General features: G+C 37.8%; 1 protein-coding gene across 2 annotated transcripts in view; it reads right to left on the bottom strand.

Moving 5' to 3' along the window:
* Positions 1-1,354: 1,354 nt before the first annotated feature.
* TMEM135 (transmembrane protein 135) overlaps positions 1,355-16,818 on the bottom strand; it is a 172,850-nt gene continuing 157,386 nt past the window's right edge. For both annotated transcript variants that reach the window (XM_054387070.1, XM_054387078.1), the window contains 7 exons: positions 15,771-15,840; positions 10,063-10,230; positions 6,837-6,900; positions 6,089-6,165; positions 4,378-4,476; positions 2,765-2,832; positions 1,355-1,487 (listed from right to left, as the gene is read on the bottom strand). In XM_054387070.1, the coding sequence (XP_054243045.1) occupies positions 1,355-1,487; positions 2,765-2,832; positions 4,378-4,476; positions 6,089-6,165; positions 6,837-6,900; positions 10,063-10,230; positions 15,771-15,840 (679 nt within the window). The remainder of the gene's footprint in view (positions 1,488-2,764; positions 2,833-4,377; positions 4,477-6,088; positions 6,166-6,836; positions 6,901-10,062; positions 10,231-15,770; positions 15,841-16,818) is intronic.

Here is a 16,818-nt window from a genome sequence, read left to right as displayed (position 1 = left end):
CGATTCCCTAGCTCTTTTTAGCTGAATGTGAATATAGTTTATCTTTTTATTAAGTTGTAGGGTAACAAACACCATTCAGCATCATCTGAATGGATTCTAATATAAAAAAAGCTCCCTAGAGCAAAAAAAAAAAAAAAAAAAGCCAACCAATTAAAATGTCAGGGTCTCACTTAGGTCACCAACTCTTTTATCTGCAGAAACACATAGGGCAAAAATGAGATGGAATTCGTGTAGCAGTTATTTGCATCAAGAGCCATATTAAATTGAATGTAACTGTCCCAGTTGTGGCTAGCTGATGGGCTGAGGGAAAACCACTCTTCATGGAGCAGAAGGCAAAAATCCTATTAATATGATAGTCAAACCCATTCTCTTGTAACAGACTAACCTCAGGGTCAGTTCTCTTTCAAAGGACGCTGGAAATGCTGGCTGGCATTGCAGCTTGACAAACAACTCAATGCCATCTAAAGTGACAATGTCAAGTTCTTTAAAAATAAACATTTAATTTCAGTATATTTTGGGGGATTTTTTTTTCCTTGTTGTTTTGTTCTTGGCTTTTTTATTTTTGTAACTGTCTGCTGTTTCCAGCACCATCTCAGAGGCTGGAACGTTTCATTCCTTCCTCTGCTGGTTTTGTCATTTTCCACTTGGCAGATATTGGCCACCACACCCCACGGATCCTCACGGCGCAGCAGGCGCTGGTACTGCTGCCTTATTTTCCTAGTCTGTTATCTGTATTGCCAGTGGGATTTACAGCCCTGGAATGTGATTTCTCAATTAATATGCATTTTCTTTTCCTAAGGAATGCCTTACTTTGCAGCCATAGCTGTATAGAACTACTGTAAGTTTTACATAATGAGTGGGCAGTGGCTGTTTTGAGATAAATCAGTGACAATTTAGAAAGTCAAGGAGGCATTTTCACCTGACTGTAATAGTTTTAAGATCAGGTAAAACTGTGGACTTGTACTATGTCATTTGTCTTTCTTTGTAAAATTAAGAATTCCTTTCAGTTTTACCAAGAAATATTCTATTGGCATGAACTAGAGATTTTTTGAAATTATGATGCACATTTATGTTTTACTTCTCTGAATATATTACTCATTTGTTGCATTCATTCAGGAATCTACCACACTGTCAACCAGCTACAGAAATCCAGAAATATTTTCTGTGTACAGAAGGGGCTTAATCACTAAGCCACACTTCCCTGCAAAGTTTCAGTATTTTCGATTGGTAAAAAGCATTTCTCATTGAAATAATACTGAAGTGAAGCTCAAAGCCCCCTTCTTATATGAGACTGTTAGTTAACTTTTTGTGACAAAATGCTGATCACATTCAATGACAAGATTTACTGCTGTTCTCAAGACAGCTCCACTGGTAGATCTGGTGGTACAACAGTGTATCTTGGGTCAAGCTTAGGTGTGAAATCCTTGAAGGTCTTAGATGCTTCAGTACCAAATACATCTAAAACTTTCCTGTTCATGAGAGCAAACCTGAAAAAGAAGTCAGGAGAGAGTCAACAGATTATTAATTTATTTTTTTAAATAAACAGAACTTCTAGGGAGGCCTATGAGAAAGCTGGGGAGAGACTTTGTACAAGGGCCTGTACTGAGAGGATGAGAGGGAATGGACTGAAGCTAGAAGACCCAAGTGTGAATAACGATTTTATAGATGTTACAATTTATTGCCATGTCTTTAGTCTTGAAAATTGTTGAGTGAAAGACCTATGAAATGTCAAGAATCTGCCTCTACGTAGAGAGTGTCAAAATCACTATTACAGAGATTTACTTCAGATAAAATAAATGAGGAGAATAGGATTTCTTTTTTCTCCTCTCTTTCAACTAAAGCCATCATAGTATTAGCACAAGAGGGGAAAATGCAGCCAAAATTGAACATCTGGAGTGACATCATCCCCCCGTATCATGTTTGTACAGCCTCAGAGGTTGCCTGCAGACTGCCTCCAGGCATCTTGACGAAAGCTTCCCACTATGTCTAGCAATTTATTCAGCCACCTTATGTCCACCTAAGAGTGTGGGGGAGTGTAGGTTCGATATTCTCCAGGGACTGCCCTCTGATTTCACTTCTGTTTTTACAGTCTGGAGAGCTCACTGACACGACAAACTTTACCTTTTATAAACCCATTCCACATCAAGATTTGGATGCCTTGTTTCAGCCACGTACTACATCAGTAAAATAATATACACTTCACTAAATCATACTACAGTGTAAATTTATGGTTATTATAATCAGTGAAAACCTTTCACTAGCTTTCCAAGAAAAATAATTCCTATCCCAATTGAAACAGACCTCTGATAAAAAACTATTGTATCTTCAAGGTATTCTTAGGAAGTACTCTGACATTTCTAGTAATGCTTTTAAACGTGCAGTAATACCACGTTGTGGATCAATGCACACAGCAAGTGATTTCTTCAGCCTGCTTAGTTGTTTACCAGATTCTTCATATTTCAGTGAAAACTGAAAGCATTTTACTCCCCAAAGGTAAAAATGTTTTCAAGTAAAATATTTATCTGCTAAACAGTCTTAGTGAAATTTAAGTTTTTGCTTCTGTCACTAGACTAAACGTATCGGTGTCACTTCAGCAGCAAAGAACTTCAAGTGGACTGGAAACCATTTGAAAAGCAAAGCAAATACTCAGGAAATTAGTCCATATATACTGCTACTGCTCTGCTGTTGACAACTAATGACATAGAAAGGTGAATGTGATCAATGATGTGTTTAGACAAGCCATAACATACCACTGGTTACATACCTGCCCTTCGTTAGTCGTAAAAGAAATTTCCAGTATGATGGTCTCAAGTTCTGAACTTCCATGACAGCCTGCAAGGAAAGGATTCTGTCAGAGCCAGGAGACAACGTCAGGCAAAAGCTGCATCTGCCACAGTATGTTGCCAAAACCACTCGAAGGGTAGTTATAGAAATAAACACAGAAGTATTTCAATTTTTTAAAAAATGATCTCATGATTCATGAACCAAAGTAGCTGTGTGCCAAGGTCCAGCACCGTCAGCAGACAAACCACTCACAGCTGAAATTGATGCTCTGTATGATCACTACCAGCACAAAGTGATATTCCCAGAAGACTATCTTTCAAAAGTGGTGGCAAATAATATAGATCTCATTTCAGACAAAGCAACAATAATCCTTATTATTTCTACATACACGATTTTGCATGTGTGGCTGCCAAATTTACCTGCTATTTTATCCTCCACTCACTGTATTTTGTGTTCTGCCATTTCTTGTAGTCAGTCATCCTTATATTTCATCTTACATCTTGTAAGTAATCTTATATAACCAAAATTTTTGTCTCTTTTCTATTCCATTACTTTTCCAGGTCACTTATGAATATAGTAAGTAACAACCGTATCAGCATAGGTCCCTTTGCTAATTTCCCCCTTCCCTAAATCTAGCAATTTATTTCTAGTCTTGGATGCCTTTTCCAATTAGTAAGTAATGAAAAACCTTTCCTCTTTTCTCATATGAACTTAATTTCTGTTAGCCTCATAACTATTGGCTTTTGCCAATAGTAATTTGGAGATTTCAATGCTGCAGACCTTCAGGCACATCCCAAGCTCTAAAGTATCAGTTCACTTTGATGTTAATACTAGAATGAGAGATATTCCCAAATATATGGGAGCAACGAGCAGGAGAAGTAGAACTGTCCTGCCTAGCACAAGGCTTTAAGGGCATTTTATAGTCTCTTTATTGAGGGGCACAAAAAAATACATATAGTTATGAACATCCAGAAAACATTTAACGGTGTGTTACAGCAGAAGATCTATAAATGGTGAGATGTAGTAGAACAGCAATTTGAGTCCCAATGGAAAAAAGGTTTTCTCACTGTTGTAGCCAATAAAGGGACTGAGGGTGAAGGCATGTAATTTCTCGGAAAGTGCAAAAGATGATAACTACAGCTTGTTTCAAACACAAAAGTTCACATTTTCTTACTAATTTTTGCAGATATGTTCAAGTAGGCAATGTGAATTCAAGTTAGCTGAAAGTAAAAACTATAGTTGATTTTAAAAGCATAAAATATTGCAATATATTGTCTCCTTAAGGAACAGTCTGGAGACATGCTTATGAAAGCCTACACACTCAATGTTTGTTTTCTCATGAAGTGCCATTTGAGATCTTTTCCACAGCATTCAGTGCTTTGTGTAAGACATTCAGCTACAAGCATATGAGGAATTTGAGCCCCAAAATTACTTTCCCAACTGTGACACTCAAAAGCAAGATGCAGGAGCCCTGATTCACAGCATCATGCTGGAATCACTGTATCACACTGTAGCCCTGTGCTTCTCCACTCCATTCAACATTTGACTTAAACTAAAAGAACTTTGTGTTCTTTTAGAAGGGAATATACTTACCGCCTGAAAGCATATTGCTGTAGAAATGGCATAGATGATGCTGTCTGCATGAGGAAAATAGGGAACCTTCCCTGCTTCAATGCCTTTGAAATACATAGTCTATAAAAATAAGCAAAAAATGATAAATAAAACAAAATCAACAACATAGCTATTTATTATTTTACCTTTTCAAAGTAGTATGTCAACATTACTAACGTTTGTTCAAATATTCTTGTGTATCTCCATACGTGACTGTGAGATAGCTTATAGAAGCTATCCACGATGAATAGAGTGAGAGGCTATTAATGCATAAACCAGGACATAGCAAAAGCTTGAGTGTTAGAAAGGGTAGTATAGATTTTAAAGATAAAAAAAGGGAAAATTCGCTATGTTAAATTCTTCATTTTAAAAAAGCAAAAGAACAATGCAGTAACTATTCCAACAAAGTGAATATTCACTGTTCTTAAACAGCTTGAAATCACATACTTTCCTTTCTGAGAAAACATGTAAAGTTTATTTTCCTGAGCACAGCTTGACCTTCCAAAGCAGCACACGCCTCTTTGGTCAGTTACCCTTGGCTTGTGTAAGATGAGAAAAGTAGTTGGAAAAAAAAAAAAAAAAGAAAGAAAAGAAAAAGAAAAAGAAAGAACATACAGCACTTTCCTTATTTCATTGCAGCCACAATGTCTCAAAGTCCAGAAAAAAACATCAGCAATGCAAGATAATATTGATTTTTTTTTTTTACAACTAGTATTCTAAGCCAGTATGGGTAACCCAGATTTTATACAAGCAATATGTGAACTACCTTCACTTGATCTAGCATTACAAGCAGCAAGAATAAACAGAGTTATCCCTTTTTATGTTTAATCTTATGCTTTAAAAAGTTCCTTCTCTTTATATTCTTTCAAATGGATTCTGCTCTGGTAATGGAGATTGACAAATACCACTAGGGAAGGAGGCCCTCAAGGTCTGCAGGTCTGCTTTGTGATTCTGGGATGATGCACAATAACAGAATGCTCTCAACTTATTCAGCAGGAAAATAACCATGACCAAGTCCCAGTTTTATGGAAAAACCACAGGAAGACATCAAAAGCTGGTTAGCAAAGTAAAATCAATATACCCAGATTCTACAAAGTTGTTTTTTTACCCCTGAGCTCCTAATTTTAACAAGTTCATAGAAATATTTCAAGCCTGAAAAATAGTAATTAGAATGAAGTTCACTGCAAAGCTGGGAATCCAATCAGTTGAAGTATACTGACAAACAATTCCAGCTATAGACTAAAACCTAAGCTATTCTGAGTTATCTTAGACTGCTGAATGCCAAAATTAGGGAACAAAGGCAGGAAGTTAAGCTGTGGCTTTTGGCAATAAATCTGCAATTAAGGACTAGTTTGATTTATGTTTCTGGCAAAATAGACATTCTTGGAACTTTCAGATTTAAGAACTGCAAAAGCTACAAAGCAAAGGGCTATCAGGAGATTAAAAAAATTCATGGAAATACATGTGGAAAACAGTGGACAAAGGACTTTTAAAATGAGTTACAGAAAAGAAAATAAGAAAGAAATGAGACCACAGAACACCACTGGCTCTTGGCACACTCATTCTGAGACACACCACCACTGCACAACTGGATGTTGTATGGAAACGGTCTGACAAAGCCTGTGAAGTTCATTTTCTTGCTTTAAAAAATACATGAAATGAAGAAATCTGTTATAAGGATATAATATCTTACCTCTACTAACTTGGATGCCAGATACATAGAGATATTAGTACTTTTGTAAAACATCATAGAAATTCCTGCTAGACACCCTGTAACAATTAGAAAATGAAAGTATTGTTAAGGTTGTGATTTATTGTTGCTGTTGCAGTCTGTCAGCTAACCGACACTACCTAAGATTATGCTTTCAGTTGCTGCAACAAAGTTCAGGGATGTTCCTGTGCTGCCCATTAAAGTAAGGTTTATATCATTACAAAAAGAGAGTTTTGAAACACTGAGATAAATCTGTAGTCCAGTGCTTAGGAGAACAGCATCAAACTTCCTCTCTCATTCCACAAGGAAGAGAGAGCTCTGAGTTCCAATACGTGATATATGCAACATCATGCAAATGTCATGTCAAAAGGGTCCTTCTTTGGAACCTGTGGAGCCCACCATTACAAATGTGTATTCTGCCACATATGGAAGAGTCAGTATTTGAAGCTTGCATCTTCAGAGTTGGAAAAGGACAAGTTCACATTTGTACAAACAATAATTGTTGTCTCTAAAGCTGATGGTAAAACTCACATGATGGGATTTGCCTTACAGTTTTAGTTGCAGCTCTTTATTTGAAGCTACCTGAAACACCACTATCACTTTGACACAGTCTTGATGTACACAGTCCTATTTTCACCACAGAAGTCTGAAAAGGGAATGAAAGAACAAACAAGAAAAATATTTGCAGAGTACCAAGAGAGGCAATATAAACTTCTTGTCATGGACTCACCAGCTACTAGTGCATGAAGCTCATCATCTAGGTTTCGTACCCAACGCAGGAAGCAACTTGTACCCTGTAGGAGAACAGAAAGCAGGGTTAGCCCTAGGTATTTCTCTTTCATAACACATTGACTGGAGATACTCCTCTATAAGCCAGTGAATGCAATATGAATTAAGAGTGCAGTTTAGTAATACCCATAATCCACAGTACCTGAAACATTTCATTGTTTTCATGCACAGTTTACCATGACCATTTCTTTCAAAATCAAAGAACAGATCTATTTTGGGTACCTATCTCACTCCAAAGCTAATCTTGAATTCATAACATCCTGGTTTCAGTTACAACAGAACTAATTTTGTTCAGTGTTTTGTTTTTTTTTTTACTTTTCATCCCAGTCTCCAGCTGCAGTTTCTGAAGTGAATGCCATAGTTCTACAGACAGTGTCTGTTTCTAAAAGTGATAGTGCTTGATGTTTAGTTACTACCAAGGACTTGTATGCAAAAAGGCTCTTGCCTCTGCCTCATCCTGTACATGTTTTGGAAATCCATATTCGCTCTCCAAATTCTGTAAATTTCTGTTTGCTTCTAAATGGTTCAAGTTCTGCTTAGTTAGACCCAGTCCAGTGCTGACAGCACTGATTGACCGTTGTGTAATTCCGTATGACAGCCTGCTGATGTCGGCTTTGAGACACCTGTGCTAGTCTCTTAACAATTCTCTTGTGTGCTTCTCAAAGAATCAAAGACTCATTTATTTTGGAAGGGACCACTGGAGACCGCCTTGTCCAGCCTGAAGCAGGTCTAATTAGAGCAGGTAGTTCAGGAACTTGTCCAGATGAGTTCTGAGCATCTCCAAGAATGGAGATTGCATAGCCCCACTAGGCATCCTGTTTCAGTATTTGGCCGCCCTTACAGGAAAACATATTTCCCTGTATTTCTTAGGAATCTCCTGTGTTTCAGCTTGCACCCATTGCCATTCATCCTGACAATGCACACATCCAAGAGGTGTAAGCAACAATAAAACCTCCCCTGAGCCTTTTTCTTCTCACACATCATGTGATTCAGTCCTAAAATCATCTTGGTGGCCCTCAGATGAACCCCCCACTCTTGGAAATGCATTAAAACAAAAAGAAAGAAGCAATATCTGCATCCCACAATGGACATTGCACTACAGATGGGATCTCCCTAGCTATTCTGCAGTGCACATTTAAAAAATAAATTCCTTACAAAGCCACCGATGCATTGCAATTAAGAGAGTAAACTTACCTACTCAAACTAATAAACTAGTAAACCAGGCTACCACAGCCAACTTAATTTCTGCAAAACTGTGTTTGCTGACATTAACAGTAAGAGGAACAAAAAATATCAATAGCATGGCTACTACAATCCTACATGGTATTTTAGACTGTTTTTAGGGACAAGATGGACATTTTGAAAAGCAGCCCATACTTCAGTTTCTTTGGGTTTAAAATGCATCAAGCATTTAATTTTTTTGACTGTGGTCTAATCTTTTGGAGTGACTCAAATCCCTGCTGCTTTATATGCTTATTTCTAAGTGGAAGAAAAATAATGCATCCCAAATTGCGGCAGTTATGGAACACAAGCAGTAACAGAAAGCAGAATCACAGAAATATAGAAGCATTTAGGTCGGAAAAGACCTTTTAAGATCATTAAGTCCAACCATTAGCCTAACACTAGCAAGTCCACCACTAAGCCATGTCACTAAGTGCCACATCTACATGACTTTTAAATACTTCCAGGGATGGTGACTCCACTACTTCCCTGGGCAGCCTGTTCCAGGGCATAATAACCTTTTTTGGGAAAGAGATTTTTCCAATGTCCAATCTAAATGTCCCCCAGCACAACTTGAGGCCATTTCCTCTTGTCCTGTCACTTGTAACTTGGGAGAAGAGATGGATCTCTACATTACTACAAATTTTTTTCAGGTAGTAGTAGAGAGCAATGAGGTCTCCCCTCAGCCTTCTTTCCTCCAGACTAAACATCCTCAGTTCCTTCAGCCGCTCTGCATAGGACTTGTTCTCTAGACTCTCACCACCAGCTTCATTACTCTTGTCTGGACACACTGCAGCACCTCAATGCCTTTCTTGTAGAGATGGTCCCAAAACTGAACACAGTACTGAAGGTGCCACCTCACCAGTGCCAAGTACATACTTAATCAATTATAAATAAAGGTCAGAGTACATTACTGTTGTACAATGAGTCTCCATAGAACCAAATCACACCCTGCAATTGGAGCTTTTAAAAGACAGCAAAGTCATTTCAGCTTTTGCAATTTAAATACTTTTCTTTCTCTAAAGACTTTTATCTTAAAAGTTTGAACAAAAATTTAATTTCCAAATAAACTCTGAACAGCCCATTTGCACTTTGCCATCAAAATTTTTTGACTCTGTAGCCTTACAAATTCTTGTCCCTCAATCCAACTGCTAGTGAAGTTAAACGCTTTTTTGCTTACAAGTAACAGCTGTTTTTTTAACTTTCAGTAAAGTGGTATTTATCCTGAATAACACAGCATTATCCCAACTTTGCAGAGCAAGTAAAGTAGCAGTTAAAAAATTATGTATCTGATTAAGAATACAAAAGTGCAAAAGCCACTTCAGCACTGCACTAGGCAATATATTCTCCCTTACGGTATGTGCTTTGCCACACTTGCTTTTGGCATAAATAAACATGATTTGATTAATTCCAACAATGCTGTACGAATGCATATCACTTTGCAATCTATCATCTTGCAATGTTGAAGATGGACAGACATCCAAGTGGTAAGTGCAATGTCTCCTCAGATGCACGTGATAGATGCGCTGTAATCTCCAGTTATTTAGTGTCAAGTAAGAATTCTGGATATTTGAGCCCCAAAAATCTGCAAATGGCTTCTATTTGGCCATGCTGCTGCTACTGCAGCCACTACTGGTATCTACGCTAAAACGGTTTTGTGTAACATCAGGTTCCTTTGATATCTGAATTCACTTTCTCTGAACTACCCCCTATCTCCAAATCTTGATAACATGCTGCAAAATCCATTTGGTTTATTCATAAACAATCAAAAAACCACACAGAATGGAACCTTGGTTTCCTGTGTACAGTTTGATTACTGCAATACTACAGAATTTGTCCCTGCCATGCTGTAGCAAACAGCAAACAGCTACGCTTTTCAGCTCTTCATATTCTGAAAAGAAAAATAAAACCCACACATTTCTCATTTCTGTATTTTATGAGCTTACTTTGTATATACTGACGAAAGATCCCAGAAAAGCTCCAAGCTGGAAATTTTCCTTGTTGTAGAAGAGGGGAAGTATCCGGGATGGTTTTGTGAACAGATGCCGGAAGGCGGATGGAATCCGAAGGCAACACTGGATCAGGTAACCGATGCTAAACATCCTAATGAAGCCCTAGAGAAAAGAAAGAAATATTTTGTGGTGAGAAACTACAGATTCAGGGAAAAAGAAAACATTTACAGAAGTAATTATTTTTGACACTGAGCAGTTCAAAACCCACTCTGCAGATACAATGCAAAATGCATCCCCATGCTTCTCTGTCTTTTGAAATCAAGATCTGTTGTGTATGGGTTTTTATCCTAATTCCCCTGTAAAACAAGAAAGGCAATAAAATCAGACAATTGACTCTTCTTTAATTCTATGAATTGGACCAACTCCATTTCTCTTCAGCTCTGAAATTCTGTGCTTTGAAACAATCCTGATGACTTCATTTCCAGGTTACTGACCAGCTTCTAACCACAAATGGGTATAAAGAGGAAGGTAATGCAGTGGGAAAAAAGAGCACTGCAATGTCTGGAGAAAGCACTAAAAGAGAAGAACTTCACAAAAAATAAATTTCAGAATGTGTGAGAATTAAAAATAGACCTGGATGGTTTGGCATAGGCTCAACCAAACTGGAGGCTGAGTGATGGCTGCAGCAAGAGAAAGAGTGAAACTCTTACATGCAGAGATACTCAGGGTAACACAGCTCCCAATGATTTTTTTCTTACTACTTCACCTTGGATACAAATCTGCTTTTGTATACTGTATCACAAAACCACATAGACTTTCTTTCCAAATTCTTCTCCCCAGTTTCTTATAAACCACAGTTTCTTCTCATTATTCTTACCCTATGGCTGAACTTCTCTAATCATTCCAAATAAAATCTATTCATTTTTCAGTTGCAAGATGCCTTATCTGAAAACTACCTGCACACTCCCTGTGGCAAATAAGGAAGGCACCAATTGCTCATGATTACTGTAGTAGTTCAGTAGATACTCAAAGACACCAAAATATTCCAGTTACAGAAACAACTGGCAGAGACTTTGATTGAGCAACCTTTCAAACACAGAAACTCACAAAAGTTTTACCTCCTACAGAACTTTTTAATGTATCATAAAGCTTATAAAATTGTATTGTGGTTAAACATCCAATAATAAACTCTTCCTGAAGCAATCATTCTCCCTGCTATTCAAGAAGTGGTTTATGAGAACCAAGTGGAAGAAAACACATTGCATCATCCAGTAGCTATGAATGAAAAATTTCCTCTTCTTCCTCTGCTACTCTTAAAGGTATGTAGATTAGAAGTACTGAACAGCCAGTGACCCAGTAATTTTTGATAGAATAATGAAAATACCCAATGAAAGGTGTGTGAGGTAGGCAGAGATGTAAATGCACTGTGAATTTTGTGTAGTTAAAATGTCAAAATTAAGATGAATGTATATTCACCCCTAAAATGAAAAGGTACCTAGTGCCTTTGTCTTCAAAACTATTCAGATGATTACATTACCAGATATCATTATATGAAGAGAAAGTCCTGAACCCAGCAGTAATGAAGCCAAGAACATGAGAACAAACAAGAGCACAACAGTGTTTGGCATTTTTTCACCCACCTGCAGGAAAAGTAGCTCTGATGGGATAAGGAACAGTGCCTTAAGTGGACACATTCATTCCAACTGGAAACACCTCAAACATATTTGATTGGGCAATGAGGCTGGTGAGGGGTTTGGAGGCCATGTCATACAAGCAGTGGCTGAGGGAACTGGGGTTGTTTCATCTGGAGAAGGCTATGGGAGATCTTATTGCTCTCTACAGCTACCTAAAAGGAAGCTGTAGTGAGGCTGGTGTTGGTCTCTTCTCCCAAGTAACTAGCAACAGGATGAAAGGAAATGCACGTAAATTGTGCCAGGAGAAGTTCAGGTTGAATATTAGGAAAAGTTTCTTTACTGAAATAGTGGTGAGGCATTGGAACAGGCTGCTCAGGGAGGTGGTGGAGTCATCATCCCTGGAAGTATTCAAGAAGAGTGTAAATGTGGCACTTTGAGATAAACTTTAGTGGTCATGGTAGTTGGGTTACATTTGGACTCAATGACCTTGAGGGTGTTTTTCAATTGCACCAAGTGCATCACCTTTATCTATTTAGCTCATGAAATAAACAGGTGAATCTGTATCACACTCGTAGGTGTTTTTTCCAGAGTCCAAGAAAGTCATACATCTTAAAATCAATGTGCAATACTCTAATTTTTACCTTCCATAAGAAGACCTCAAATGATAACGGAGATAGAAAACACTGCAGTATACACAGAACGCTAAAATAAACACAAGTGAGCAAAGAAAACTCTGTCAAGTGCCATTTTTCCGGAGATTCTGAGTCGATACTCTGATCAGCCAGAAGCAGCAGCACAATGAAACCACCTATCTGCAGAAAACATTGAATACACCTTCTTTTATTTTCTTTTTTTTTTTGTCCTCTGCTTTGGAGAAACAGATCTCTTAAGAAGTTAATCACGCAGTCCAGACACTGGCTGTAACTCAGATTCAGAAAAGCAAGTGTTTGCATAATAGAGTTCAGTAACATGCAAAACTCAGCCAACGTGTTGCAATATATTAGGAACTAGTTAAGGTATTTTTTTAAGATATCTGAAGTTTGTTTGGGGTATACAGTAGTCCATGTTACTTCAAGAGAGAGAACCAGAGGCTACAATGATCAGAAAATTTCATATTCCTTTTAATCATCCTAGTTGTAGGTAGGTCATGAGGGTTATCTGCTGCCACCTGCAGCATCAGCAGAAAAAACGGACAACTGGACTACTGCTGCTGGCTAACATCTCCTCATTGCAATAAAGTGGAAACCAAAAGAGGGAAAATATTTCACTGCTTCTGGTACTTCTTTTCAGACATTTACAAACCTAAAGCGTCTGAAGAATTTAAAATATGAAGGGAAGCCTAAGAAATCAGGTAGTGTCATTACTAAAGGTTACATAAAAGCCATCACAGATTATGTCAACTAGCTAATGTGCAATTATATGTGAAGCAGGAGTAAAAAAAGCATGCAATGACAATTAAAGCACAAACATGATAATGAGAAGACGAGATGCTCAAGGGTAAGAGAAAATACAGGACAGAAGGAAAATTTTGGCAATAAGAGCTCATCAGATCATAATAAGATTTGAAAGCCCCCTTACACATTTGAAATTCCAAAAACATGCTCAAACCATGTCAGCTGAGAATTATTACTGATTGACTCCAGGAACAGGAACATAGAGAGAACTGAAAACTTTTTAGGAATGTTGGATCTTTAAAAATAAATCCAAATACATCAAAATAAAATCTTTCACTCATTTTAATGTAAAAAAAAGTCGCAGAAAAGGCAGGAAATTCAAAGATCTGGCTGCCACTTCAGTGATATTCTCCTGATTATATTACTGTAGTCACATATAACTTATAATAAAAGACTATTCGGGACTGGTATAAGAATGAAGTATAGTTCAAATGCACAACTGCTTCCTCTAAAGAGAGAGTGGCCTCATAAATTTGGGGTTTTTCTTAATTATTAATGTTTTAGCCAGTTCAAGACTTGGTTCAGCTCCATTTTCACCTGTGTTTTATTCTTCCCTCATTCAGTTTTAAGGGTATATGAAATTTGAACAAAATAATGCTGAATAAACAGTTGAATAGGACTCCTAAATATCTGCATTTTGATTTTCCTGTTCTTTTCATCATTAACACATCTTCCTACTCATTTAAAAAAGGATAGGAAGAGTTGTATAGGGACAGTTAACTATGATCTGAAGAACTCATAACCTGGAATCAGATTTGGGACACTTTACTTGAGTGACACAAGATTAATTTCCATTTCACAGAATCACTGAATTCTCAGGGTTGGAAGGGACCCCAAGGATCATCTAGTTCCAATCCCCTTGCCATAGGCAGGGACACTCTCCACTAGATCAGGTTGGGTTGGCATTTTCTTGGTCACCTTTCTATTTTAAATGCACTTCAAGCTCATTATATTCTGTAGTGGTCAGATCATCTCTTTCTTTACCCATGAAGTCTCACACTTGTTGTTCCAGAAGATTATGATGGTTTTCCATGGAGAAGAGGCATCAATTCCATTATGAGTACTCAAGAGAAATCTTTCCTTGTGGTTCTGACCACACTTGTAAAATAATACGGTGTTATGAGGGTGCTTATAGATTTGACTGCTGAGCATGCATGCAGAATGTGTAAGGATTTTCTGTGAGATTAATAAATGAGGTCAGGAAGCAAGTCCAGACTAAAAGTGGTTAAGACCACTGGGTAATGAAAGACAACACTTGATGTAAAAGTGCATCTGACACAGGCATTTCAGGGCAACCTGCTCCAGTGTCTCATCACATGCACAGAAAATAATTTCTTCCATACACAGAATACTCTGACCAAATGTGAGCATTGAAGAGATGGTTGACCAAGTGAGCCAGGAGGCACTGAACAGCAAACTTACATGGTAAGGCACTGAACAAAACAAATGTAAAGTCTGTGTCACCCAAAGATGTTATGCCTTTAAGAAAAGAGCCCATGAATGAAACATTAAGTGGACTCACTGTGGTGAGAGGTTCTGAAATTGTAATTTTAAGTCTGGGTTCTCTTAAATACATGTCATACCTACAACAGAAGTGTAATGCAACTATCCTAAACTGTTTGTCAATGCTCTGCTGCACATTCTCATTGGAACTGAGCAGAGCACTCCAGCACTGTCTCAAATCCTACTAACTCAAGTGCAACTTACATCCATCTTATACAGTGCTATGCTAATACACTGCAGTGTAAAAACAGTGTTAATACAAGCCAAAATGATGTTAATAAGCACAAAAATAAATGTTATGCTAGATCTCTTCTGATGCTAAATTTAAGCCTAGCTCTTCTGAGATAACATTAACCATACATAATAATTTAATTAAAAATATCTTTGAAAGTATTATCAAAAGCATCTCAAGATACAATAATCCATTTTTGCTACTCCATATATATAAATTGGAAATTATTAAGTGACTGAGATCTGGTGGAGTCTTACCAACTCCTAAAACAGGCACAGCAGGTGGCACCACCTGTGCCAACCCAATGCCAGCCAAAACAAAGCTCTGCACAGTACTCCTCTGAAAAAAAAATGCACTGATCACATTAATAATGGAGGCTAAATCATGCCACTGGACAGGAACAGCTCTTCCTGGGTGCAGCAACTGTGACCAATCTCTCATTACCCTGAGCCCATAGAATAAATGAATAGAGAAGCGAGCCCAGCGTGCCAGACTCGCGCAGCTGCACGTGTGCCGTGGCTGTGCCATGCCAAAGCAGCACATTCCAGGTGCTTTATTTCGGGTGGAGTCACAAGTGGGCTCAGCCGTGAAGTGCATCACATAGTTAAAACAAATTCCTTGCTTGCTAGCCCACTTTTTCCCACACATTTTATGTTATTCATTCACTATTACTAATCTGAAAGACCAGAGAAGTTTAAACCCCCCCCAACACCCCATCCTAGATTGAGAAAATCTGTTTTCAGGCTTGTCACATTTTCAATAGAAGAAGAATGAGTAATAGGCTACTTTCTCACTTCCTAAGTATATGATTTTTTTCTGACTAAATACTTTTACTCTGCCTTTGCCAGGATTTGTCAATCTAACTTCTTCTGTACTTACTTTAATACAATATGAGATGCAATTATCTTCATAGTGTTTACAGCATCTATGCCTTGGGCCATGTTTGCACCTGCAAAAAAGCACAATGAAACACATATAATGACTCGTAGCTGTTTTCAGCGTCATAAATTTTTCTCACCTAAAAATACATAAAGTGCTATTTTCTCACCACTCATTCCCCACGTTACCCATTGGAGGGCACCGTGAACTTTTATGATGCCATAAAAGGCCAATAAAAACTAACAATACTTTAGTTGTACAGCAAGAAGTGTCCGCACACTTACTTGCACTCAAACTCTTGTCATGCTACACATTAAATACAAAGTGAAAGAACAAATTTTCTTCTATGGCCAACACAGAGAAGTGATGTGACCCTCCCAGTTTGTCTCTGTGCCATGTTTCTGGAAGGACACTTGACCTAGAGTCCATTATCTCCATCCTTACATCTTTCATATCATTGTAAATTTCAATGAAGGGCAATGCAGAACACACAAAAATCCAGAGAGATGCCCTGTGAGACCTCTGTCAATTAGAAGCCCTTCACTCTTGTGAAGTATTTCTTCTACTGGATAGGCTTTTCTGTAGATCTTCAGACTGAGAATTTGACTATAAGCATTTAAAAGAGACTGTCTTGGGCTTGGCTGCATGGATTGTACAGTTAGCCCTGCATTACACAGAATGAAAAGTAATGTCACACCAGGTCTAAACCTCCTATTTTGCTATAGTCAAGTATTTAAGTTTTAATGCAAAATAAATCACACAATTTATATACTGTGTCAAATACCTTCGAAGTTTGGAATTGTGTGCTATAAAGTCTAATGGCCATAAATCATCTGTGAGGTCAGTTTATGTAGCAAAAATTGTAATGAGAATGTGATCAGGTTACAGGCATTTAGACTCAATTATATTAAAAAGAACCATATGGAAGTGAAACCTGTGAGAGCATTAGGACTGAAAACTGAAAGTTTTCTAAGTGGCTGAGTCTAGAGTTTCAAAACCTTAAAGAAAAAATAGTCTTCTCCATCCACAGACCTTTGGTCCTTGTATT

This window comes from Indicator indicator, chromosome 1 (assembly GCF_027791375.1).
Source record: "Indicator indicator isolate 239-I01 chromosome 1, UM_Iind_1.1, whole genome shotgun sequence".
Taxonomy (NCBI): domain Eukaryota; kingdom Metazoa; phylum Chordata; class Aves; order Piciformes; family Indicatoridae; genus Indicator; species Indicator indicator.
This window is presented reverse-complemented; position numbering and strand designations above follow the sequence as displayed.